Consider the following 25,950-nt stretch of genomic DNA (forward strand, 5'->3'; position numbering starts at 1 on the left):
TCCCACTGGTTGAGCGATAGTACTTTACCTGGAAACAAGCTTTCTTGTCGCTCCGCTTGACTCGTTCCTAAAGAGAAAATCTTGAACGCCACCAGTACTCGCTCTCGTTTACTGATATATTATATGGAAAACCGTTCAGTATTGAGATCGGGCATGAACATGGCAATATGGGGAAGGAGCTTAGAAATGAGTTTAAGCATTAACTCTACGATGGACCATTGCATTGGCGGGGTTGGGGGCATGCTGTATTGTGTGATTGAGCATTAATGAGGCATCTTCCTCCGATATTGGTCGTAGGAAACGGGACTGAGAGGATATTTTTGGATCAATTCATACGCGTACGTAACGGTGAGGGGTCCCCGTGGCGGAATCATAGCACAATTTCAAGGTTGTTCGATTTGATACCCAGCCTTCGTTGTTCGTAGTTCGTTCCCACCTCCTAGATCGCTGATCCGCAGCGCTAACAACAAGAACAGTTCCATCCTAATTGAAAAATGGAACCAAACCCTCTTGGATCCTGGACAAGTTCTGGCAGTATCAACCCTAGGATCGTTCAGGAACGTCGAACGGAAAAGCAATGCACTTGGCAATCGAATTTCCTTTCCTCTAGATCACGTTGTGCACTTTCCGCTGGATACAGACTACAGTTACGGACTTATAGACACAGTATGTTCACTCACTGATACGATTGCCCCGAAGACGGGAGAAAAGGCAGATACATCAGAGCATGTGGCGTACAATGTTTTTGTTCTCTATATGCCGCTTCCTGCTATTCTACGATAGAATAGGAACTCGTGAAGCGCCTGCAGCACTTAAGACAGTTTTTTCTATGTCGACGTGGAGCGAATTTGGAGCGATATAGCCAGCAAAGAAACAGCAAGTATTTCCAGCCAGAGGCCATCGATGAACGGTATCTGTGGTCGTCAATCCACATCCGAGCAGCCTTTCTTTACTGAAGAAAGGGATATTTCATCGGTGTAAAGTCTAGAAAGTTGGTATTAACATTCCTCTAGAGAAAATCGTATAGGATCTCTCTATAAATCGTATTCTCAACGCTTCCAGATTGTTAACGTCTTCCTTTCTAGAGTCTCAATTTATGGAGTCCAACCGTGTCATGATCGATTCATCATGCCTCTACTAATTCTTCTTTAGCTCAGCGCAGCTCTTAGAAACGAAGTCTCTGCTACCGTGAGCGTGTCACCACTGATTCGAGCGGGGCAAACCAAGTTATCGGAACGTTTGGAGACTATTCTGTGGTATCCCCGGCGTAAGAATGAGGAATGAAACGATCGGGTTCATGACCAAAGGAGGAATACGGGTGGAAAGGAAAATCTTTGAGGATAACGAAGCGGTCATTCTCTACGGCGACACCGTCCAGGACATCTTCTAGTACCTTAAACAGCGGAACCCAAGCTTTTTCACCGTCACTGGGGTGTCTTCCATTCCGGTTGTCGATGAATAAATGAGCACCCAGGTATGTTCGGAGTTCGAAGCGATGAACCGCTCTTCAGTCGAAAAATTGGAATAGGCTAACGCCGAAGCGATGCAGGAAGATTGGGCGCCCAATTGCGGCAAGGGAACTCCACCCAGTGTACACAGTGAGGAAACAACTCTTCCTATGAGGAAGCCGTGGAATGCCTCAGAAGCAAGGGGACCGACGTCTGGATGTCCGAAGGCACAAAGGGATGTGCTATAAGATTAGCTGTTCCATATCCGCAGCGGTCTATATGTGCAACGATAAGCCCGAGGCGTAGCTCGTTCCGACGCGGATGCTGGGGAACATGCGTCAGCAGTTCCTTAATGCTTGCTGTTGTCTGTGGAGGTATGAAATGCAGAAATGGATGGCGGGAGCCATCTATGAAGACTCGTGGAAGCTCTTCCTTGCGGAATGTGGCGAGTGGGACGGGACGAAAGGGGGTTGCTGATGCATTGCTGAGGCAAATTCATCAACGGCGCATACGGCGATTAAGACTCCTCGGAGGGTTGCGATATGTGAGAGTTGAACCACCTGGGTCGTCTCTGGCTGCAGAGTCACTGATGTATGCAAGGAAAGGATCGTAAAATTCGGCGCCATCGCCCCAATAATATTCTGATACGGTGAGGGCATTACTCTCAATGCATAGACATAGCGATGCCATTCAATTCGGAAGTGTACTTTATCCTCCAAAGACGACATGTTCCTAAGAGGTCTTCCGTACTGTGCGCCGATGGCCTGTGACAATTGTTCTTCCGATTGTCGACAGAATTATACCGAGTAGGTTTTCTGCTCGATCAAATCCTCAACTGTTCGACAGCCGCCGGCATTCCGCGGCCTGCCTGGCTTATGTAGTTGTGATCCAGATCAATCGAGGAAGCAGTCCGCGTAGCTCAATATGAGCGGAGATAAGGGTCGGCGGATGGTATCTCAGCTTTGCAAGGCGAGATACTAACTCTCGCCTCCAAGAGAATCGGCTTTTGGTCCGAATTCGAGCGATAATCAACTTGAGGGCTGTCCGCAAGTATGCTCCAGTGCCTCATAGCAGTTCAAAGTCGTCAAGCTTATCGCGATACTGCATGATGTTCCTCTTGATCTTGGATGAATCGACCCAGGTGACGAAGTCCTCCATGTTCCTGGCGAGAGTTAGAATGAACTGGCGCGGAAATGTAGCGCCTGGAAGCAAAACTTACCTCGTCACGAGAAACGCAGGGTCAGTCACAACTTCAGTTCCAACACGAACATGTCCTTGCTCGATGAACTTCACCGCAGCCTGTACCGTATCCGCCATCCTCAGCCGTGTCATCACCACGCCCAATCTTCTCCTTGCCATCGCGCTAACTGTGACCTTGTGCTCGACATCGCTGAGTTTGCCCTTGCCACTCCCGCCGGTGCTTAATATCCCCGTATCGAATAGTTTCTCTAACATGAGATCTTCATAGCGGATCCGGACCGGGTCATCGGGTGGGAGCAGAGTCAGCTTATGGGCAAGTTGTCGTAATGAGCCGCATAATCGGTTGTACGCGGTGTAGTCGGAAGGTTTTTGGATGCAGTATCGTCGGCAAACGGCAGCGTCGCGATGGTCGTTGTCGCCCTTGTAGGTGACGAGGTCGACTTTGCGGAGGAGCCTCTGCTCATGATGCTTCAATTTTCGAACCATGTTTGTATCAAGTCAGCTCTTTTAACCGCTGCTGTTTTGGCTCGAACCGACATATACAATGTCTTTTCAATCCATCACGATCAAATTCAAAGTCGAATGGAATCGAGGGAGCTCCGAAGCGAAAATTTTATTCCGACCAATCACATCAAGCGTGGTGCTCCATTAGAGTACTCTAGAGGTATCAAATCGATGAGACGACCCGAAATGACTCACGAATATCGGCATCGAGCACCCTTTTCTTCTTTCCCTGCTGGATTGAACATATAACTTTCGAATTCAATTGGGGAATTGAATTTGGCTGATAAAAATGCCGACGGTGCACTTGCTCGACTACGTTGCGGGGAATATCCGGTCGCTGGTCAATGCCATTGAAAAAGTCGGGTATACCGTGGAATGGGTCAAAAGTCCAGAAGATATATCGAAGGCCGATGTAAGCATCCAACATGAATCCCATGTTGAGTGGACTTAACTGATGTTGTAGGACAGACCTTAATTTTACCAGGTGTTGGTCACTTCGGTTACTGCTGCAGTCAGCTAGCTAAATCAGGATACACGGAAGCAATATGCAACCATATCCGCTCGGGCAAACCCTTCATGGGGATTTGCGTGGGACTTCAGGCTCTTCTAGAAAGCTCAGAGGAAGATTCAGCTGTCAAAGGATTTGGAGTCATTCCCGGCTCCCTCACACGGTTTGATGACAGTGACAAGAGTGTCCCGCACATCGGCTGGAACTCTGCAAATACATCCTACGCGAAATCACTGGGTGGGAAAAGTCTGTACGGTTTACGACCCGACAGCAAGTACTATTACGTTCATTCCTACGCTGTGCCTTATCGAGCGGGAGAGCTCGAAAAGCTGGGATGGGACGTAGCGACTGCGCGATACGGCGATCAAGAATTCATCGGAGCAGTTGCAAAAGACAACGTCTTTGCGACGCAGTTCCATCCTGAGAAGAGCGGTGCTGCAGGGTTGCGCGTCATCAAAGCGTTCCTTGATAGCAGAAGGGTATCGGATCTCCCGTACACCCCTGATTCCCTGCTGTCACAAGAAGGTCTGACGCGCAGGATAATTGCTTGCCTAGATGTGAGAACGAACGACAGTGGGGATTTGGTCGTTACCAAAGGGGATCAATACGACGTTCGAGAGAAATCGTCAAGCGGAACGGAGACGACAGACGGGAAGGGAGGGGCCGTCCGAAATCTGGGAAAGCCTGTGGAGATGGCGAAGAAGTACTACTCCGAAGGTGCTGACGAAGTTACGTTCCTAAATATCACGTCCTTCCGAAACTGCCCGGTGGCGGATCTCCCGATGCTCGAGATTCTCCGAAAGACGTCGGAGACCGTCTTCGTCCCCCTGACCATTGGTGGTGGCATTCGCGACACGGTCGACCCGGATGGAAAGAAGGTTTCTGCGCTGGATGTCGCGACGCTGTACTTCAAATCTGGAGCCGACAAAGTCAGCATTGGCTCGGATGCGGTCACGGCTGCGGAGGAGTACTTCGCGCGAGGCAAGAAACTGGATGGCACCACGGCAATCGAGACGATATCATCAGCGTATGGAAATCAAGCAGTGGTTGTTTCGGTCGACCCGCGCAGAGTATACGTTGCAGATCCGTCAAGTACCTCTCACCATACGATCAAGACTGCATTCCCCGGCCCCAATGGCGAGGAGTACTGCTGGTACCAAACCACGATCAAAGGCGGCCGCGAAGGCCGAGACTTCGACGTCCGACAACTGGTCACAGCCGTCGAGGCGATGGGATGTGGCGAGATCCTTCTCAACTGCATTGACCGGGACGGGTCGAATAAAGGGTTCGACCTGGAATTGATTCGGGACGTCAAAGCGGTAGTGAAGATCCCGGTGGTTGCGAGCAGCGGTGCGGGCGTTCCTGAACATTTTGGCGAGGTTTTCGAGGCGGCGAATCCGGATGCTGCGCTTGGTGCGGGAATGGTGAGCGGATCCCTTTCTGGTGGACTCGATTACTGGGCATTGGCTGACAACTTTCACAGTTCCATAGGGGAGAGTACACGGTGAAACAGGTGAAGGAGCATTTGTACTCGAAAGGCCTTCGCATACGCAAGTTTGAGGAGGATATTTGATTCGGGGGACTTGACTCAAACGAATAGATGGGCCTTATGGGATTTCCGAAAAAGTCTGCGCGGACTGCAACTTTGTATTGAATACGATAGACCTACCTTCGGGTATCCTAGATTGCATTACTACGCCCCTTTTTCCTGAAAGAACCTCCCAATTCCCTCCGTGACTTTCCCCGTGTTCCCCGCTTCGCACAAACTCTCCCTAATCCAACTCGGCAACTTCGTCCGGATCCTCTCCGCACCATACCTCTTATCAATCAACACAATCGTCGCGTAATCCCCCTTATGCCGAATCGCCCGCCCGATCGCCTGATTCACCGCGCGCATCGTCGCGTTCTCGTAGAACTCCCTCGCCACCGCCTTCCCCACGTCCTGCGCCGCTTGGCCATCCGCGCCGTCGGCGGCCTTCGAGGAGATGTAAGCCATCTTCGCTTTCCATTCGGCGGAGTGGGGGTTGGGGAATGGGAGGCCGACGACGACGACGCAGCGACCGAGTTCGTCGCTGAAGTTGATGCCTTCGGACAAGTTGCCGCCGATGACGGAGAGCAGAACGGCGCCTTTGTGTGGTGTTGATGGGGTTCTGATCGCTTGGGTGTATGCGGAGAGGATTGAGTCGTTGATGACCGCTTTGTCTGGGTTGTTCGAGGGGACGGACTCGGATGGTTTTGTCGGGGTCTTGGATTCGAAAAACACGGCTTTCGTGGCAGAGAGACGGTTAAAGACGGTCGAGCCAGGCTGTTTCCATTTTGATAGGCAGAGGTCTAGGTAAGCGTAGCTGGGGAAGAAGACAACAGTCCCATCAGGGACATTAGAAACCACCGAGATGAGAGTTTCACCCAGTTGCTGGATCTGCGCGTCCGAGTTCCTTTTCGCGAATGTAAAGTCGAAGTCGACCCCACTTCCTGTTTGAACCAGCGGCCACGCCGCAATGTTCGAGGCTGGGATAACGTGCCCGCAGGAGAGCGTGGATATTCTCGTCGGCTCAACGTAGGGGAATAGATGTTTGAAGTAATCCTCCATTGGAGACATAGTCCCGCCGGCGAGAATCACGGCCCTGGTCTCCTCCACGATCTCCTTGAAATGGAAGGTTGGATCAAGGAGGCGGTATTGCAACATTATCGACCGGCCGTCGCCTCGATGGTAGAAGAATTGGCCTTCACGGGAGGGGTTTGTCAATGCGTTGAAGAAGCTATGGATCGACATCAGTGACGGAGCTGATCGGCCTCTGCTAGGCTTCTTTGTAGTGGAATGGGTTGTCTCTTCGTGGTTGACGTGTTCGGTATATCCATCAATCTTCCGGGCTAGCTTGCTTTCGTTGAGATATACCGACAGCTTGTAAAGATTGATCTGGTCGACTGCCTTGCCTGCCATGATCTCGTTGTATAACGCGATTCCTTCCGCGTTAGGAGCCTCGAAAAGCTTGCCCCGGAGATATTCACCCAACGAGTCTAGCAAGCGGACGACTTGAGTGACATATACGCGGTTCTTGCCCTTCAGACGATTCCGGAATCTCTGAAGATAGATACCGATCTGTTTCCGTGAGCGTTCGACTTGCTCGAGAGACACCGATACAGAGTAGATGCTGTTGATGGCCTCCATGAGATTGTGCGCTTCGTCGATAATGACGATATTGTCCTTCAGATTTATATTGAGAGCTTCGCGTGCGCTCTTTTGAAGAAGGAGTGGGTATGGCAAACTCACAACCTGCGCCCTTTAGCGATGTCTTGATATAGGAAACAACGGACTTACCTCTGATGGTAGGATGGAATATCTTGATGCATAGTATGGGCACACGCCTAGATCGGAACCCAGGGACGCAAGTTTCTCAATGTCCCGTACATTTGCGAAGGCATAGTCCCTGAAGTCGTTCATGAGATACTCTGACTGCTTCGACGGGAGAAAGGAACATCTGCTCTGTTCTGGCGTCCCCGACTGCTGTATTTCAAGACAGCGCTCATTGATTGAAGTAGCATCCTTCAAGCGGTTGACTTTCGGGTTTACGCAGAGGTTCTTGCGAGAGCCTAAGGTGAGATATTTCAGCGAGTCTTCGATGTCCGTTTCTCCATTCTTGCGGTCCAGCGGCTCTAGCGGGACTCCAGGCGGCAACTTGACTTTCTGAATCTCCTCAGCAAACTGTGAGAGTTGCGAGTGCGTGCGAGAGCAGTAGTATATCTTCAGTTCGTCTTCTGCTTCCTCTGGCTCATCTTTTGCGACTGCGGATGTGGAGAGGCCCATCTTATCCATCAACGCTCTTGTTTCTGCCGAGAGGGAGATAGTAGGACCCGGTATTCGGGAACTGGCTTCGTCGCTGTCATAGTCTGCCAACTCGTACTGGGTATCATCTTCGGATTTGGAAGCAGCAATTCTGCTGTCAGAGAGTTTCTGTGCAGTAGTTAGAACCTTATCTTCAACCCCAAAATGAGATATACCGGTCGCTTGGAACGATGCTCTTCCCTCCTACTCTCCGTCTTTTGCTTACGCTCCCTCTCCCGAATGCGTCGCAACCTCTGCTCAAATTCTGCCCTGGCTCCGATTGCATCACGACGCTTTTGCTCTTTTGCATGTTCGACAATCCACTCTGGCTCGTCCTCATCCCCCGGGAGCGTCGCAATGGATTCTTCGAACCTTCTTCGTTTATTCTCGCGAAGCCACGTGAGCGCACCACATATGATGCTCAACGACTTCCCCTGTGAAAGGCAAAAAGTTAAAAGGGGAGTTCTCATCCGGACCATTGGTGATCTTACCGTTCCTAAAGTTCCTCAGTATTTGTTCCACACGGTTAGTTTCATATTCCGGTACCTGTTGGCGACTCAAATATGCCTATTTTCTTCTCTTCAATGCAGTCATAAAGCGCGTTCATAAAGTCATTTTGAATCGGATAGGGCTGGTACGGATGATGGAAGTCCCGTCCCCGAGATGTAGCCATTCTCATTCTGGACCAGAATAGATCTTATTCACCCTTTGGTTTCCAGTGGATCTCTTCATTGATGTACCGTATACATGGATTCGGGATGATGTGACGTGGGTTGCTTGCAGCGACGCGACGCGTCCATGAACTATGAAAAAGGAGCACGATCCTGGTGCCCAGTCCCGGTACCAGTCCCCGTTCACGGGCAGTCGTACCGGAGGGCGGATTGTTGCATGGCTGCCGCAGTTTCTGTTTCGAATTGTCACTCCAGTTTGCTATCGTCACATCCGATACCAGCCTCTACATGAAACTTATTGTCTAGTCTCCCCCCAGCCTTATTTATCAAGACTACCTTATGATCTTATCATCATTATTAGGAAGAATGATCAGGGTTATCTGCATGACTGGCGCCCAAACAGGGATGCCACTGGCGGCGGGGTTCCTATTGCGCCTTCATTCCTACTTGACCGTCCCCCGTCCCCCCACCAGCCCACCAAGTCACAGCACCACTACTGCACCAAAGCAGTTCCACCACCAATACACCACAAGGCAATTCTGGACCAACGGACCAATTTCCATCGTTCCAATCTATCCAGTGTTCCACACCCTTTCCTGTTTTCACCTCCCGCCTCCGATTGCGCCAACTTCTCCTCCCACCCAAGCCTCCGATCACCGGAGCCGAATGTCTCGATATCGCCATATAATATTATGACCTGAATGGATTTGACTCAACAGACCACCCCTACCTCCCAGGCGGCATCGGCCCCTGTAAAATCCGAGTTATCCTTCAGTTCCGTGCACCAGCCCACTCCCCGCACTCTGACGCGAAAACGGAACAGTTCGACCGTGGGCCTGGAAAGTTCCCCAGACAGCGACCCGGACGATGAGGAGCACAAGAGGCGCCAGCCCGGTGTCAAGAGGGCATGCAACGAGTGTCGCCAGCAAAAGGTGCAGGAGTCGTGCAACGCAATTGATGCTCATCGCTAACGTCTGACTCCGTAGCTGCGATGCGATGTCGTTCAAGACCCCTACCAACCATGCAGCCGATGCATCAAGCATAAGCTCGATTGTCGAATCGACTCCAACTTCAAGCGAGTTGGGAAGCGAAGCCGGTTTGCGGAGTTGGAGCGGAATAAAGAGCTTTTGGAACGACAGATCCAGGAGTTGAAGCAGCAGGTTTCGACCAGCAAACCGACCCCTCCTCCACAGTCGATGAGTCCGTTCTTCCCTCCACCTAATGGCCCAAATGGACAATCGTCGGCCATGTACGCTGGTCTGTCAAACTCGCCCGACCAACAACATCTGGGCTCACATGAGGCCGTGGCCTCGCTCCTCGACCTCAAGCAGGGCCTAGATGGTTCCGCTGCTGGGTTCGGCGCAAGTCCTAACAGTCGTCTCCTGAGAAGTTTGGAAGAGGTAGTGCTTGCTCCGCATAGAGTGAATGAGCTATTCGAAGAATACTGGTCCAATTACCATGGGTTCTTGGAGCTGTTGGATCCGGAACAATCGCCTGATTCATTTTTCGACCAGTCCAAACTACTCTTCTGGACCATTATCGTCATCGCCGCGCGACAGTTCGGACGCGATCGAGAGTTGCTATCGAGGCTTACTGCACCCTATACTCGCCTCGTATGGGGCTCGATGTCGAAAGTGCCTCAGAACTACAACGTCGTCAAGGCGCTCTGTCTCCTTTGCGCATGGCCACTACCGACAAGCAGCACATCTACTGACCCTACATTTATGTTCTGCGGTTTGATGATGCAAATTGCAAAACAGATCGGTCTTCACCGGCCATCCCACGCTCAAGACTTCACCCGGACACATATCAACCTCAAAGACGAGGACGTGAAGGACCGATTAAAGACGTGGGCCTGTTGTAACATCGTTGCACAGAATATCGCTACTGGCTATGGCCAACCGCCTGACACCCTCTACGATGCCACACTTGACTTTGGAGACGCATCCTTTCATGATACCCCTTTACCAACCCAGGTTGCTCAGCGTCTTGCCCTTGAGAAATTTTGCAATCACATCACAAAAACTCTCTATAGCAATGAGAAGCAGCCGAATGATATATTTGGAGAACGTCAAGACTCGATCCGGGTGAACATGCTTGCCCAGGCAATGCATGGCCTCGAGACGCGTCTGGATTCTTCGACCAGTAAGTTTCCGTCCAAAATGTTCAGTGCTTTTCTAACTAGGACCCAGATTGGCTTCCTCTTCACTTAAGCGCTGTCCGACTTCACCTCCGCCTACATACCTTCTTTGACCCCCCTTCATCTCCTACCTACAGCAGCGATCTTCAGGAACTCTACCAAGCGACCACCAACTTCTTAGACGTTGCCATGTCCGATGAGCTCACGGGTCTTAAATACGCCACCAGCTTCATCATGCAAATGATGCTCGCCGCGGGCTTCGCCCTCTTCAAGCTCCTCAACTCCTTCTTCGTCGTCAACGTCGACCGCGACTACGGCCGCAACCTCTTCTACCGCACCATCCGCGCCATCCGTAACATGAGCGTCATCACCAACGACCTCCCCCAGCGCCTCGCCGAGGTGCTCGTCCAACTCTGGAAAGCCAGCGGTGAGGGCTTCAAGTACGAGGAAGACTCCGATCGCCCCCCCACCCGCCGCTCCGTCGACCACAACGTCCAGCTCAAGGTCCGCTGCCGCATGAGCATGTCGCTCCTGTACGACAGCGTGTGGCGGTGGCGCGAGGAGCTGCAGGGGAAGGTCCGCGTCGAGAGCTTGGACAAGGCGGTGAAGAATCCCACGTCCCCCGAGGCGACGTCGCATCTGCATCCCGGGGAGATGAGCGCCGGAGGGGACACGTTGATGGATCCGACGGGGCCAGCATTGGGGCTGACGCATGGGATGTCGGTGGGATACGGGGGGGTGAATCCGCCGAATTTCGCGGGGCCGAACGGCGCGGGGTTGGCGGATAGTTTACAGTTCTTCGATGCGATGAGCTGGTTCTTGGATGAAGGGCCGGATCTGGGGTTTCCTCAGGGGGGATTGGGAACGGAACTGAGCTATAGGTAGCATGGTATGGTTGTCTTGTCTATAATTTTTGTTTGCAGTATGAGGGTATGGGACGTACGATGGTTATGGCAATTGCTTGCAAGTTAGCAGTTTTTATTAGAACCCTGGATGAGCTGGTTCCACGAAGAGATTGAGGTGTCAATGAACGACAGCACACTTCTGGTGTCTGTAGATAAACTACATTCTTTGTTTTATAGTCCTTCAGTTAAAATAGCGTTCCTAAACAGCGGTAGGGTCAATCACATAACGAAATTCGAATGGCAATATCATGGAAACCCTTGGAAGTTTCATGCATTCATTGATGCAATCGATTTGAACCGTTTGGCTGAACCCATTTCAAGCACGCCTTGTAGAACTATTTTCCATGCCACTCCGATAATGTAATGCACACGAGAGCCCAATCTCATGGATCGTCGCGGGCATTGGGATTCAAACTCCTTCCGGCCTTTCACCTCCCGCATCCCTCGAACTCATTTCCCCTCTATCGCTTCTTCTGCCCCTGCTGAGACTCCTTGATGACCTTCTTGACGATCTTCTGTTCCTCGATCAGGAACGCGCGGACGACCCGGTCCTTGACGCAGTTGGCGCATCGCGAGCCGCCGTAGGCACGCTGGACGGTCTTCTTCGGTCTTGAGATCTGGGCGTACTCATGGGGACGGAGAGCGGGGACCTAGACAGATGGTTGTTAGTGTCTGGCTACACTTGTGGATGCCGAGCCGTCCGAATGGCCAGAGTTCCGAGGTCAAGGCAAGTCGACTATGAAGGACAATTGATGGCTTCGGAAGATCTGCGACACGCAACCCATCGAGGAATTGAAGATGGTACATACACCCGCAAGTTTCTCGCCGCAGTCACCGCATTTCGGGGCGGTTCCACGCTTCTTGATGTGGAGGTATCGCAACTCGCCGCCGGGAGTCTTGATGATCCGGACCTTGTTGGATTTGGTGTTGTAGCTGGCTTTCGCGTCAATATCTATCGTCCTTCGTGGTCGTCCAAGCGGTTCGGTGGTTACTTACGAATGCCTCCGGCGCTGTCACGAGTGATGTTAGCAACTTTAGCAATTCATTCGCATGTATAGGTCCAACTCACGTAGGTTAATCGGTTGGACGGCATATTGACGGTGGCTCGCGATTACGGGGTTGTGGTAATGTCAAGCGGTTGCAGTTCGAGATGTGAGAAATTGTGGTGAGGATGCTTCTGTGTGCGGAGAAAGGACTTTCTGATTTTCCGGAGGCTCAACCAAAAATGAGAGACCAGAAATGACAGGGGTCTCACTGGTAGGTCACGTGTGGCTTGGCGTTTCCGGAGGAATCACACCGGTCACGTGCCCACGTCTCGTTGATGTCGCGCATCATGGAATCTTTTCTCTCGCCTCTGTACGAAGACGACAACTCAAACGTCACAGACACGGGTTATTCCTTTCATTTGTGAAGAAGTCATCGGTGTGAACCTTTGCATTGATGGTTTCTGAGCTTGCTCGCTAGTCTAGTCTATCTAGAACCGCGATAACTTCGCGCGTTCAGACAAGAGGCTTCACCCTTTTTTCCATCTCACCTCCATCGCGACAAATCCTCACCCCGACGCGATGGCATCGATCCCACCTCCACCACCCGGCTGGGCGCCCCCTCCGCCTCCCGGTGCGCCTCCTGGAGCTCCTCCGGGGATGAACATCGCGCCTCCACCCCCCGGATACCGCCCGCAGGATCCGAACATCGCGAAGTTCGCGCAGAAAAAGAAAGAATGGCTGCGACTCCAGAAACAGCGGTTCGGAGAGAAACGGAAAGGCGGGTTCGTCGAGACGCAGAAGGTGGACATGCCGCCGGAGCATTTGCGGAAGATTGTAAAGGATATTGGCGACGTGTCGCAGAAGAAGTTCAGCAGTGATAAGCGCAGCTATTTGAACGCGTTGAAGTTCATGCCTCACGCGGTTCTGAAGCTGCTGGAGAATATGCCGATGCCGTGGGAGGCTGCGCGAGAGGTCAAGGTTCTTTATCACGTCAACGGATGTCTGACGCTGGTCAACGAAGTTCCTCGAGTCATCGAGCCAGTCTTCCATGCGCAGTGGGCAACAATGTGGTTGGCGATGAGGCGGGAGAAGAGCGATAGAAGACACTTCAAGAGGATGCGATTTCCGCCTTTCGACGATGAAGAACCGCCCCTATCGTGGTCGGAGAACATCGAGGGTGTCGAGCCCCTCGAGCCCATCCAGTTGGAGCTTGACGAGGTCGAGGATTCGGCTGTATACGATTGGTTCTACGAGCATCAACCTCTCAGTGACACGCCACACGTCAATGGACCGAGTTACAAGACATGGAATATGTCGCTTCCGCAGATGGCGACGCTGTACCGACTCAGTCATCAACTACTAAGCGACAAGGTCGATAAGAATTACTTCCACATGTTCGACCTGGAGAGCCTTTTCACTGCGAAAGCGCTCAATGTTGCCATCCCAGGTGGCCCACGATTCGAGCCATTGTACAAAGACATCGATCCCAACGATGAAGATTTCGGCGAGTTCAATGCGATCGATCGAATCATCTTCCGCCGTCCGATTCGCACCGAGTATCGAGTCTCGTTCCCGTTCCTTTACAACTCTTTGCCACGCAGTGTTAAGGTCGCCTGGTACTCGCACCCGCAGGCCGTGTACGCGCCAACCACAAGTCCAGCGCTTCCAGCATTCTACTTCGACCCGATCATCAACCCGATCTCTTCACGATCGGTCGCCCCGAAGAACCTCACGGTTAGCCTCGAAGATGAGGTATTCGGATATGGAAACGATGAGGATGAGTTTGAATTGCCAAAGGGTATGGAACCATTCATGGCGGACCAGGAGCTGTATACGGACGAGACTGCATCCGCCATCTCCCTTTGGTGGGCACCTTTCCCATTCGACCGACGATCCGGCCATATGGTGCGCGCACAAGACGTACCCTTGGTCAAACAATGGTATCTCGAGCATGGACTCGGTGGCGAATCCGTCAAGACTCGAGTGTCTTACCAGAAGATGCTTAAGACCTACGTGCTCAACGAGTTACACAAGAGACCTCCTAAGGCGCAAAATGCACAAAATTTGCTTCGCTCATTGAAAGGAACCAAGTTCTTCCAGCAGACCACTATTGACTGGGTCGAGGCGGGTTTACAAGTCTGTCGACAGGGCTTTAACATGCTCAATCTCCTCATTCACCGCAAGAACCTCACCTACCTTCATCTGGACTACAACTTCAACCTCAAACCGGTCAAGACCCTCACCACCAAAGAGCGAAAGAAGTCTCGGTTCGGCAATGCTTTCCACTTGATGCGTGAAATTCTCCGCTTGACGAAACTGATTGTTGACGCTCAAGTCCAATATCGCCTGGGGAATATCGATGCTTTCCAACTGGCGGACGGCATTCTCTACGCCTTCAATCATGTTGGCCAGTTGACCGGTATGTACCGGTACAAATACAAGCTGATGCATCAAATCCGAACCTGCAAGGATCTGAAACATCTTATCTACTACCGGTTCAACATGGGCCCTGTTGGAAAGGGTCCAGGATGCGGTTTCTGGGCTCCCGCCTGGAGAGTCTGGCTATTCTTCATGCGCGGAATTATCCCCTTGCTGGAGCGCTGGCTGGGTAATCTGCTTTCCAGACAGTTCGAAGGTCGCCACAGCAAGGGCGTCGCCAAGACCGTCACAAAGCAGCGAGTCGAGTCACATTTCGATCTTGAATTGAGAGCCTCGGTGATGGCAGACTTGATGGATATGATGCCGGAAGGAGTGCGGCAAAACAAGGTGAACAGTGTGCTGCAACATTTGTCCGAGGCATGGCGCTGCTGGAAGAGTAACATCCCCTGGAAAGTACCCGGTCTTCCTGCACCAGTTGAGAACATCATCCTGCGGTATGTGAAGAGCAAGGCGGATTGGTGGGTTTCTGTTGCCCATTACAACCGTGAGCGCATTCGACGAGGCGCTACAGTTGATAAGACCGTTGCGAAGAAAAATCTTGGTCGTTTGACGCGGTTGTGGCTCAAGTCCGAACAGGAGCGCCAACACAACTATCTCAAAGACGGACCGTATGTTTCGACTGAGGAGGGTGTTGCCATATATACCACCACTGTCCATTGGCTGGAGTCGCGCAAGTTCCAGCCAATTCCCTTCCCCAGCGTCTCTTACAAGCACGACACGAAAATTCTCATTCTTGCCCTCGAGAGGCTTCGCGAGGCTTACTCCGTCAAAGGACGTTTGAATCAGAGCCAGAGAGAAGAATTGGCCCTCATTGAGCAGGCGTACGACTCCCCAGGAACTACACTGGCTCGCATCAAGCGATTCCTCCTTACGCAGCGTGCGTTCAAAGAAGTGGGTATCGACATGAACGACAACTATAGTTCGATCAACCCCGTCTACGACATCGAGCCGATCGAGAAGATCACGGATGCTTATCTGGACCAGTATCTGTGGTATCAAGCCGATCAGCGACACCTGTTCCCTGCCTGGATCAAGCCCTCAGACTCCGAAGTGCCACCTCTCCTGACGTACAAGTGGGCCCAAGGGATCAACAATCTTGACAAAGTCTGGGAGCACGAGAATGGCGAGTGCAGTGTCATGATCGAGACTGAACTATCTAAAGTCTACGAGAAGATGGATCTGACATTGCTCAATCGCTTGCTCAGACTGGTCATGGATCACAACTTGGCGGACTACATCACTGCGAAGAACAATGTGCAGCTTAGCTATAAGGATATGAATCATACCAACAGTTATGGTATGATCAGAGGTCTTCAGTTCTCTGCCTTTGTCTTCCAGTACTATGGTCTTGTGGTCGACTTGCTTTTGCTCGGATTACAGCGAGCCAGCGACTTGGCCGGCCCGCCCCAGAGTCCGAACGATTTCTTGCAGTTCAAGGATCGTGAGACCGAAACGCGCCACCCAATTCGTCTCTACACCCGATACATCGACAAGATTTGGGTCTTCTTCCGATTTACCGCGGAAGAGTCACGTGATCTAATCCAGCGATTCCTCACTGAGCAGCCCGATCCGAATTTCGAGAATGTGATCGGGTACAAGAACAAGAAGTGCTGGCCGCGGGACTCCCGCATGAGGCTCATGAGGCACGATGTCAACTTGGGCCGTGCCGTCTTCTGGGACATGAAGAACCGCTTGCCACGATCTGTCACCACGATCGAATGGGACGACACCTTTGCCAGTGTGTACAGTCGAGACAACCCGAATTTGTTGTTCTCGATGTCCGGTTTTGAGGTCCGCATCCTTCCGAAGATCCGCAACTTGAGCGACGAGTTTCCGATTAAGGACAGCGTTTGGGGGCTTGTCGACAATGCGACCAAGGAGCGCACCGCGCACGCCTTCCTGCAGGTCACCGAGGAGGATATTCAGAAGTTCAACAATCGCATCCGACAGATCCTCATGTCCTCCGGTTCGACCACATTCACCAAGATTGCCAATAAGTGGAACACCACTCTCATTGCGCTCTTCACCTACTACCGTGAGGCTGCTGTGTCGACCGTCAGCCTCCTGGATACGATCGTCAAATGCGAGACAAAGATTCAAACGCGTGTTAAGATCGGCTTGAATTCCAAGATGCCTTCTCGATTCCCACCAGCCGTCTTCTACACTCCGAAGGAATTGGGCGGACTGGGCATGATTTCTGGCTCGCACATTCTTATCCCTGCCAGCGATCGGAGATGGTCAGCGCAGACAGATACTGGTGTCACTCATTACCGTGCCGGTATGACCCACGACGAGGAGACACTGATACCGAACATCGCGCGTTATATCATCCCTTGGGAAGCAGAGTTCATCGATTCGCAACGTGTTTGGACCGAGTACTCCCAGAAGCGGTTGGAAGCGCAACAGCAGAACCGCCGTTTGACACTGGAGGACTTGGAAGACAGCTGGGACCGAGGTCTTCCACGTATCAATACTCTCTTCCAGAAAGATCGAAGCACCCTGAGCTTCGACAAGGGTTTCCGGACCCGGTCGGAGTTCAAGATCTACCAACACATGAAGAGCAATCCATTCTGGTGGACCAGCCAGCGACATGACGGAAAGCTTTGGAACTTGAACGCCTACAGAACCGATGTCATTCAAGCGCTGGGGGGTGTGGAAACCATCTTGGAACACACTCTCTTCAAAGCAACCGCGTTCCCGTCCTGGGAAGGGTTGTTCTGGGAGAAGGCTTGTCTCGCGAAGGGGACACAATTACTACGATACGATGGCACCATGATCGCAGTTGAAGACGTGAAAGAAGGCGATGAACTCCTCGGACCCGATGGCGGACCTCGTCGCGCCTTCAATATCGTCAGCGGCACTGATCGGCTCTACCGGATCAAGATTGGTGGTGGGAAGGAAGATTTGGTCGTCACGCCAAACCATATCTTGGTTCTTTACCGGGAGAAGACTGATGAGGCAACCTCGGGGACGGACGCCAACCCTGCGGATCGCTTTGAAACCGCCGAGATGACTGCCCTCGAATTCGCATCGCTCAGTGACAAAGATCGTGACATGCATCGACTTTTCCGTTCTCATGACGATGGAGTCCCATCCTCGGCCCAGATTTTCGGCGTGAACGAAATTTCTCTCGAGTCGGAAGTCGCGGAGTGGGCCGGGTTCAGGGTTGACCAAGATCAACTCTACCTGCGCCACGACCACCTTGTGCTTCACAACAGTGGTTTCGAAGAGTCAATGAAGTTCAAGAAGTTGACAAATGCTCAGCGATCCGGTCTAAATCAAATCCCGAATCGCCGTTTCACCTTGTGGTGGTAAGTACCTCCCCCGTCCCCCCGGTCCCCCTATCCCTTCTAGACAACTATATACTTATTTTTCACTCAGGTCAAGCACTATAAATAGGGCAAACGTGTACGTTGGTTTCCAGGTCCAACTTGATCTTACGGGAATTTTCTTGCACGGAAAGATCCCAACTTTGAAGATTTCGCTCATCCAGATTTTCCGGGCCCATTTGTGGCAGAAGATCCACGAGTCAGTTGTCATGGACTTGTGTCAAGTCTTTGACCAAGAGCTCGAGGCCCTTGGGATCGAGACGGTCCAGAAAGAAACGATTCATCCGAGAAAATCGTACAAGATGAATAGCTCATGCGCTGATGTTCTCTTATTCTCCACGGGAAGGTGGTCCGTCTCTCCACCCTCCCTACTCTATGACACCAAGGATAGCATGGGACAGGCCACTGCGAACAAGTTCTGGATCGATGTGCAACTTCGATATGGTGACTACGACTCTCACGACATCGAACGATACACCCGAGCCAAGTACCTTGACTACACCCAAGACAGCATGAGTATCTATCCCTCTGGCACTGGGTTGATGGTTGGCATCGACTTGGCTTATAATCTGTACTCTGCATACGGACAGTACTTCCCTGGTCTGAAGCAATTGGTGCAACAAGCCATGGCGAAGATCATGAAAGCTAACCCAGCCCTCTACGTTCTTCGTGAGCGTATCAGAAAGGGCCTTCAGCTTTATGCGACTGAGAGCAGCCAGGAGTTCCTCAATTCTCAGAACTACTCGGAGTTGTTCAGCAACCAGATCCAGCTCTTCATCGACGACACCAACGTGTACCGTGTCACCATCCACAAGACCTTCGAAGGCAATCTGACAACGAAGCCGATCAACGGTGCCATTTTCATCTTCAACCCGCGAACTGGACAGCTCTTCCTCAAGATTATTCATACGAGCGTTTGGGCCGGTCAGAAACGTTTGGGCCAGCTTGCGAAGTGGAAGACCGCCGAAGAAGTCGCTGCGCTTATCCGCTCTTTGCCGGTAGAGGAACAACCTAAGCAACTGATCGTCACCAGAAAGGGGTTGCTCGATCCTTTGGAGGTTCACCTGCTCGATTTCCCAAATATCTCGATCCGTGCCTCGGAGCTTCAGCTGCCGTTCCAAGCCGCCATGAAAGTCGAGAAGCTCGGAGATATGATTTTGAGGGCGACGGAACCTCAGATGGTTCTATTCAACCTTTACGACGAGTGGCTCAAGTCCATTTCATCCTACACAGCTTTCTCGCGCTTGATTCTCATCCTTCGCGCTCTTCACATCAACCCGGACAAGACCAAGCTGCTCCTCCGTCCGGACAAAACGGTCATCACTCAAGAACATCACATCTGGCCGTCGCTGTCGGATGAGGACTGGATCAAGGTTGAAACGCAGCTGCGCGATCTCATTCTGAATGACTATGGAAAGAAGAACAACGTCAACACCTCGAGCTTGACTAGCTCCGAAGTACGAGACATCATCCTTGGTATGGAGATCAGCGCCCCGAGTCTGCAACGCCAGCAAGCCGCGGAAATCGACAAGCAGCAGCAAGACCAGCAACAGCTTACAGCTGTTACGACCCGTACTCAGAATGTGCACGGCGAGGACATCGTTGTCACCACCACTTCACAGTACGAACAAGCAGCATTCGCATCGAAGACCGAGTGGCGGACCCGAGCGATCGCCACCTCGAACCTGAGGACCCGCGCCAACAACATCTACATCTCATCCGAAGATGTAAAGGAGGAAGATCATTTTACATATATCATGCCAAAGAACGTCTTGAAGCGGTTCATCGCCATCGCCGACTTGCGAGTTCAGGTGGCCGGCTATATCTACGGATCGTCGCCGAAAGACAACGACCAAATCAAGGAGATCCACACTATTGTCATGATCCCGCAAGTCGGCAACACCCGTGACGTCCAGCTTCCTCGCTTCCTTCCAGAACATGAGTACCTCCAGAACATGGAGCCGCTGGGCATCATCCATACGGTGTCCGGCAACGAAAGCGCCTACATGACCGCCAGCGACGTCACCCAGCACGCTCGGTTGATGAGCGCGCACAACTCCTGGGACAAGAAGACCGTCACCATGACCGTCTCCTTCACCCCGGGCTCCGTCTCCCTCTCCGCGTGGGCGCTCACGCCCCAAGGCTACAAGTGGGGCGCCGAGAACAAAGACCTGTCCTCCGACCAGCCCGCCGGGTTCAGCACCTCGTTCGGCGACAAGTGCCAGCTCCTCCTCAGCGACCGGATCAAGGGCTATTTCCTGGTGCCGGAGACCAACGTGTGGAACTACAGCTTCATGGGCAGCGCCTTCGGAGACGCGGAGCGGAAGCCGGTGCATGTGAAGATCGATACGCCGGCGCGGTTCTACGATGATTTGCATCGGCCATTGCATTTCCAGAACTTTGCGGAGCTGGAAGACGTGTGGGTGGATCGGAGTGATAACTTTGCTTAAATGGGATGCGCGGATGGATCGTGGCGTTCAAAACCGGGTGCATAATGGTCGATCTTTGGATGAGATTGACTCGGGAACAAGCATGTATAGTATTCCGTTCAGTGCAATAAATAGTAATGCAATGACAGTTCAGTGTCCAACTCCGGTGTTTGTCATTTTGAAATATAGTACCCAACCCATTTAGAACATAAGCTGCCGAAACGCTCCTCGCAACCAGCCTTTACACCTTCGTGCTACTGACCCAAGGCAACAATGGCAAATATCCCAAAGTTCCAACAAAACATTTTATGTCAAGGTGTATCCACCATCGACACGAAGATCGGCACCCGTAACGTAACCGCTCGCATCGCTAGCAAGGAACGTGACCGCTCCCATGAGATCCACCGGTCGGCCCATCTTCCCCACCGGGATAAGTGACGTCCATTTCTTGTGGAGATCCGGGTTGTCGTCCAGGATCTTCTGCGTCCTATCCAGCAAGTCAGCATTTACCAACGGAAGTCAGGAACGGAAAAAACTCACAATGCTGTCAGCATGTATCCCGGGCTGATGCAGTTGACTCGGATCCCCTTCTCGGCCCACTCGACCGCCAAACTCGACGCAAGATGTCTGACCGCCGCCTTCGCGGCGTTATACGGCGCCTGTGGCTGCGGAACATTCACGATCGCACCGCTCATGCTGCCGATGAATATGATGCTTCCTTTGGCATCCCGCTCCATCAAATGGCGTGCGATCCCCGTAGCGAACAGATACGTCCCATCCACATTGACGGACCAAAGCTTCCTCATCCGATCAATCGGATACTGCTCCGCCGGGAAATTCTCCGTAAACCCAGCCGACGTGACCAGCACATCCACCTTGCCGTGTGCCTTCACCACATCATCGATACAGCTCGTGACGGAGTCTGGGTCCGCGACGTCCGCGAAATGCGCCGTGACCTTCGGCGGCGGGTCGGACGGGTCGTTCTCCCGCTTGAACGTCTCCCGCAGCTGCGCGGCCGATCGCTGCGCTTCTTCGAGGTTCAGGTCGACGAGTGCGACGTCCGCGCCGCTCTCGATCAGGCCTTGGGCCATGATCATCCCCAGACCGCGGGCGCCGCCAGTCACGATGGCGACGTGGTTCTCGAGGGTGAAGCTGGCTAGGGTTCGCTTGTAGTGCATGCCTCCTCGTCCATGCACCGGCTTGCTGTGTGGAAGGTCGCCTTCTTCAGGGTATTCGACGACGACGCTTGGGTCGGTTCGGGCGAATTGACCTTCGTGGTCGCCGGAGGAGCCGGGATTCGTCCCGGTGGTGTAGTCGGCGCCATCTGGGGGCGGTTTCGGTTCATCTTTTCGTAGGAAGGTGGTGTTGGTGAATGGACGGGTGGCGTTTAGGGGTGAAGGCTGGCATCGTGAGGCAACATTAGCGATATGTGAGGGTCGGGTAGTCAAGGCTTTGGAGATGGTCTTCCTAAACACGGTAGACATGGCGGGGTTTCGAGTATAGGGAGTGGGAAGGATAGGATAGGAGTAGGAAGGATGGCTGTAGGGAGGATGGGAGTGGGAAGGATAGAATTATGTCTCCTACGCCTGAAATGATGTGAAAGAGATGAAACCGAGTAGGACAAGCACGTCAGGAGTTCACTTATCAATGCAGAATTGCCGATCTTAAAAAGAAAGCTGAACTGAAGGATTACCCTTTTCCCACAATTGATCCGCCTTTCCGATTGAAGACTCTTCCGCTGCAGCGATTGCATTCAACCATTTGCCTTTGCATAAAAATTGCATTCAACCGTTTGCCTCGTCATTCGCAGCTATTACTTGAACTATGACTTGAACTATGACATCAGCATAAACGCGTCTTACGGCGCTCAGGGGTCCATCGGTTCCACCTTCTCTCGTGTTTCCTCATCGTCTAAGACAGTCTAGGCGAATGAATTGTTGTCGCTGTTGATCTTCACTTTGTTCTTTTTCGTGCTAATTACATGTCTCAAACCTCCTGAAAAGACGGTCAACCGTCAATCTGTCAAAGTGCTGTTCCTCTCAATCCATCGTGAAACCTCCATCAGGTGGACCAGAGGAGTATCCGTGCAAAATGCCCTCCCTCCGAATCCTCCTGCTCACCTTCAATTGTGCCCGCAACTTCGTAGACCCTGAGATCCTGGCCACTGATATACTTGATGCCATACCCGAAACCCCGACGTCGAAGGCAAGCAGAATCATCCCCGATGTTATTGCCGTCTCCTTACAGGAGGTGGCTCCCATCGCATACGCTTTCCTAGGCGGTCCATATCTCACCCCGTACCTAGCTCGAGTGGGGGCTGCCGTCCACCTCGCCTCCGAACGGTACGCGGAAACACACCAGGAGCGACAGACCGACAATGTCGCGCCCGAGGATTGGATCTATACGAATGTTATCACCAAGAACGTGGGATTAACCGCGTTGATGATATTTGCCAGGAGAAAAGTCGCGGATTCCATCTGCTGGATTACTTGGGGCAGCGCGGGGGTGGGGGTCGGCGGCATGGGCAACAAAGGAGCGGTGGGGATCCGACTTGGGTTTGATGCCGTGAAAGTCAAGCAGTCCGTGAAAGACTGGTACGTGAAATGGATCGGGCCCGCGGGGAGGGCTCAGCGGAAACGGAAACTGAGGGACGAAGACAGCGGGGTTTCGGTGCTCGAGGTCACTTTCGTCGCGGTCCACCTCGCCCCGAACGCTGGGAATGTTGAGAGGCGGAACCAGGACTGGGAGAACATTGTTCGGAATCTGGTTTTCCTACCGGAGGAGGCATTTGTCCCTAATACTGACGAGCCCTTTGGTATTGCCAAAGATACGCCCAGACCGAAGCTAAACTTCAGTGAGACGTCCGTAACTGAACGTCCGTGGTCAGGTATATACGGCAAAAATGACTCCTCAGAAACCTCTGCCGCTCTCCATTTTGTCTTTGGCGATCTGAACTATCGTACTGGGGATGAAGATCCCGATCCGGACTCGTATATGGCCTTCCCTCAGCCAACACAGGATATCTCCTCCCTTCTCCATTACTCTCGCCTCCTCACAAAAGACCAATTGAACGCAGAACGCGCGGAAAATCGCACCCTCCATAGCTTCGAAGAGCTGGACGTTACTTTCCCCCCAACGTACAAGTACGATCCCAACCAGCACTGGCCCGGCTACGAAAATGGGCTCCGCGTGCCGAACACCACGGGCTGGCTCTGGGAGGCAACCCGATGGCCATCATGGTGCGACCGGATCCTTTTTCTGCCTCAGGAACCGCTCACGGTTGAGAAATACGTCTCTCTCCCCGTCCAACCGACTTCCGACCACCGACCTGTCGCTCTCTCGGCAACCGTGAACTTGAGCAAGACGCTGGGCAAAGCGATGGAGGTCCAGGAGGGGCCATTTCCTCTCAATCCGGATTGGGAAGGGAGAAGACGCGATGCCCGGATGAAGGAGGTGGTCGTCGGTGGGCTCTCCTGGTTCGTGTTGACGACGGAGGGGCGCATTTGGTTTTCAGGTCTGACTATCGGTGGTCTGGCGACACTGTTTGCGATCATCGCCTTGCTTAAAGTTTGAAGCGGTTCTAGCGAAGGCGATGCAGGCGTTCATGAGCGATTATCCATGATTACGTATTCACGACAGTGTTTTTGGTATTCAAAGCCAGGCGTTCATGTTAAATGAGCAATAGAGATTGCCGATGCCGCTGTATATTCAAAAGGCTGTATATATACCATGGGAATCGTTAGAAAATCTACCTGTACAACCCAAAGAGCGGCCGCCCTTCCATGCAGTCCCATTTACGCCATCCCAAAATGCATATCAAGTTCAAAACCCGTCCACCGCACTCCGAATCTTCCCCTGTAATTCCCTCTCCACGTCCCCAACATCTGCTTCCTTCAGACGGCTACCTCCCTTCCCCGGCACCTTGAGCTCCCACCCCCCCTCTCGTTTCCGCCCCGTAAGATTCCCGCACTCATACCGCACCCGGCCTGTCGTACACCGATTATTCCCGAACGACCTGTCACCGATACTCTGGTGAATCATCTCGTTAGTCGGACCCATCCGCGACAGGGGACGTCGCGGCCCCGTTCCAGCCATCGCCTCCGCCGCTTTCTTGAAAAACGACTTCGCCCCGCTCTCCCCCGAATCCGTCGCGCCATGGATCGTCCACCACGGCGTCTGGCCTCCGTCCTCCGATGCAAAATACGGATCATACAACGTCTTCCGCAACAGGTACTTCTGATCGAAGGCCAGCAACCGCGTCTTCGAGCACTCCGAGATCATCCACGCGAACGCAATATCGCTCAACCGATGATCGTCCCGCCCGCCTCCCACGTCTGTATGCACGCCCGAGAACCACACCTGCTTCAATACCGGCGTCCTCCCTCCCTCCTCGATCTTCGGCAACGTCCACATCGTCGGCTCGAACGCCTTCCGCCGCTCGTCCAGCGCCAGCGCATGGAACCCGTACTGGATGGGCGTCGGGATCTCCGTGTCGCAGAACTCAATGCGCTCCTGGTCGAAGCGGAACCCCAGCGCCTTGAACATTACGAGCCAGTTCGCCACCCACGGCTTGTGGAACCCGACCGTGTCCCACACCCCCACGATCCGCACCGCCTGCGCCGCTGACAAGGAGATCTGGTCCTTCCCGAGGCTGCGCATCAGCTCGCGCGCCTGCTGCTTGGCCTCAGACGACTCGCTGCGCCGCGCGTTGCGGAAGGAGTAGTACGTGTTGTACAACTTGGGGAAGCTGTCCATCCCCCGCTTGGTGAGGAGGCCCGTCTCGGCGACCAGGCTGGCGATGGCGCGCGCCGTGTATGCGCCGCGGCTAAAGCCGAAGAAGTAGATGGAGTCGCCTTCGTCGTAGTTGTGCGCGAGGAAGGAGTAGCCGGCACGGACGTTAGCAGAGACGCCGAGGCCAAGGACCCCTTTCGATTGTTAGTGAAGCTCGAGTTTGCAGCGGACCTAACGTACCTCCGAATAACGAGTCCATCAACCCCGTCCCCACGCCTTTCTGATAGTAAACGATCTGCTCGAGCTCTTCCCCACTCTCGTCGAACCCGTATTTGCTCAGAGCGCGAGCGAATCGAGTGACATTTGATGGGTATTCTCCCGCTGACGGCTCTGTTGAATCTTGCCATGTGCCATCGCACAATACAATCAATCTCTTTCGATTCCTTGACCGTGGGGTGTTCTTCCCCTTCGTCAATGACGGGCTATCCAGCGAGTCATTTGTCTTGATGGTCATCCCGGTATCCACCCGGGGGGGGTTTCCATTTTCCATGGCTATGGCAGAGAGCGCAAAGGAATGGCGGTGGCAGTCTAAGGGGGCTTTTCGACGATTGCGGCAATAGGAGAACTTCGGAGACCACGCAATAACACCCGATGCTCTATATATAAACAACTCGCAAAAGATAATAAAGATATTTGATATGACTCCAAATCTCCAAAAGCCCCAAACGCGGATGCACACCCCTATTTGAATCCTACCGATCATGACGCTTAAAGTATCCCCCCTCGACGCCCCAGCCCATCGCTGATCCTTCCTTCAGCCTTGCGAGACTTAGGCTC

General features: G+C 52.8%; 9 protein-coding genes across 9 annotated transcripts; 4 read left to right on the forward strand and 5 right to left on the reverse strand.

The window, feature by feature from the left end:
* Positions 1-2,513: 2,513 nt before the first annotated feature.
* On the reverse strand, positions 2,514-3,134 carry P152DRAFT_388368 (u3 small nucleolar ribonucleo protein-like protein imp3; the record flags this gene model as incomplete). Its single annotated transcript, XM_033675923.1, has 2 exons — positions 2,514-2,610; positions 2,668-3,134. 2 exons carry the CDS (start codon positions 3,132-3,134, stop codon positions 2,514-2,516), a joined length of 564 nt encoding a protein of 187 aa, XP_033538168.1.
* Positions 3,135-3,344: 210 nt separating this feature from the next.
* P152DRAFT_505128 (imidazole glycerol phosphate synthase HisHF) lies at positions 3,345-5,363 on the forward strand. The gene is made up of 3 exons (XM_033682419.1): positions 3,345-3,564; positions 3,621-5,084; positions 5,144-5,363. Exons 1-3 carry the CDS (start codon positions 3,442-3,444, stop codon positions 5,231-5,233), a joined length of 1,677 nt encoding a protein of 558 aa, XP_033538169.1. The 5' UTR covers positions 3,345-3,441; the 3' UTR covers positions 5,234-5,363.
* P152DRAFT_428717 (DNA repair helicase) lies at positions 5,293-8,156 on the reverse strand (the record flags this gene model as incomplete). Its single annotated transcript, XM_033677338.1, has 5 exons — positions 5,293-6,934; positions 6,980-7,612; positions 7,660-7,917; positions 7,975-7,979; positions 8,030-8,156. 5 exons carry the CDS (start codon positions 8,154-8,156, stop codon positions 5,354-5,356), a joined length of 2,604 nt encoding a protein of 867 aa, XP_033538170.1. The 3' UTR covers positions 5,293-5,353.
* An 807-nt stretch (positions 8,157-8,963) lies between these two features.
* On the forward strand, positions 8,964-10,930 carry P152DRAFT_369526 (uncharacterized protein; the record flags this gene model as incomplete). The annotated part of the gene is made up of 3 exons (XM_033675483.1): positions 8,964-9,086; positions 9,141-10,299; positions 10,347-10,930. Coding segments are annotated over 3 exons (1,866 nt in total), but the record flags the coding sequence as incomplete, so codon positions are not given.
* Positions 10,931-11,660: 730 nt separating this feature from the next.
* On the reverse strand, positions 11,661-12,292 carry P152DRAFT_470551 (60S ribosomal protein L34-B-like protein; the record flags this gene model as incomplete). The annotated part of the gene is made up of 4 exons (XM_033680984.1): positions 11,661-11,849; positions 12,009-12,132; positions 12,196-12,209; positions 12,269-12,292. 4 exons carry the CDS (start codon positions 12,290-12,292, stop codon positions 11,661-11,663), a joined length of 351 nt encoding a protein of 116 aa, XP_033538172.1.
* A 272-nt stretch (positions 12,293-12,564) lies between these two features.
* P152DRAFT_479065 (pre-mRNA processing splicing factor 8) lies at positions 12,565-20,541 on the forward strand. Its single transcript, XM_033681691.1, has 2 exons — positions 12,565-17,935; positions 18,006-20,541. Exons 1-2 carry the CDS (start codon positions 12,765-12,767, stop codon positions 20,401-20,403), a joined length of 7,569 nt encoding a protein of 2,522 aa, XP_033538173.1. The 5' UTR covers positions 12,565-12,764; the 3' UTR covers positions 20,404-20,541.
* A 244-nt stretch (positions 20,542-20,785) lies between these two features.
* P152DRAFT_511302 (NAD(P)-binding protein) lies at positions 20,786-22,172 on the reverse strand (the record flags this gene model as incomplete). The annotated part of the gene is made up of 2 exons (XM_033682707.1): positions 20,923-22,172; positions 20,786-20,869 (listed from the first exon to the last, which is right to left on the reverse strand). Coding segments are annotated over exons 1-2 (1,026 nt in total), but the record flags the coding sequence as incomplete, so codon positions are not given.
* A 76-nt stretch (positions 22,173-22,248) lies between these two features.
* P152DRAFT_505132 (DNase I-like protein) lies at positions 22,249-23,955 on the forward strand (the record flags this gene model as incomplete). Its single annotated transcript, XM_033682420.1, has 3 exons — positions 22,249-22,976; positions 23,031-23,236; positions 23,270-23,955. Exons 1-3 carry the CDS (start codon positions 22,474-22,476, stop codon positions 23,953-23,955), a joined length of 1,395 nt encoding a protein of 464 aa, XP_033538175.1. The 5' UTR covers positions 22,249-22,473.
* A 426-nt stretch (positions 23,956-24,381) lies between these two features.
* On the reverse strand, positions 24,382-25,549 carry P152DRAFT_371654 (uncharacterized protein; the record flags this gene model as incomplete). Its single annotated transcript, XM_033675525.1, has 2 exons — positions 24,382-25,307; positions 25,354-25,549. Coding segments are annotated over 2 exons (1,122 nt in total), but the record flags the coding sequence as incomplete, so codon positions are not given.
* Between the last annotated feature and the right edge of the window lie 401 nt (positions 25,550-25,950).

This window comes from Eremomyces bilateralis (assembly GCF_010015585.1).
Source record: "Eremomyces bilateralis CBS 781.70 unplaced genomic scaffold P152scaffold_2, whole genome shotgun sequence".
NCBI lineage: Eukaryota > Fungi > Ascomycota > Dothideomycetes > Eremomycetales > Eremomycetaceae > Eremomyces > Eremomyces bilateralis.

What these genes read in the sequence shown, in the direction of transcription:
- P152DRAFT_479065 (XM_033681691.1), top strand. Translation starts at nt 12,765, where the DNA reads ATGGCATCGATCCCACCTCCACCACCCGGCTGGGCGCCCCCTCCGCCT. An exon ending in CGCCGTTTCACCTTGTGGTG is followed by an intron (nt 17,936 to 18,005) that starts GTAAGTACCTCC and finishes TTTTTCACTCAG; the next exon opens with GTCAAGCACTATAAATAGGG.
- P152DRAFT_505128 (XM_033682419.1), top strand. Translation starts at nt 3,442, where the DNA reads ATGCCGACGGTGCACTTGCTCGACTACGTTGCGGGGAATATCCGGTCG. An exon ending in AAGATATATCGAAGGCCGAT is followed by an intron (nt 3,565 to 3,620) that starts GTAAGCATCCAA and finishes GTTGTAGGACAG; the next exon opens with ACCTTAATTTTACCAGGTGT. An exon ending in CTGCGCTTGGTGCGGGAATG is followed by an intron (nt 5,085 to 5,143) that starts GTGAGCGGATCC and finishes CAACTTTCACAG; the next exon opens with TTCCATAGGGGAGAGTACAC.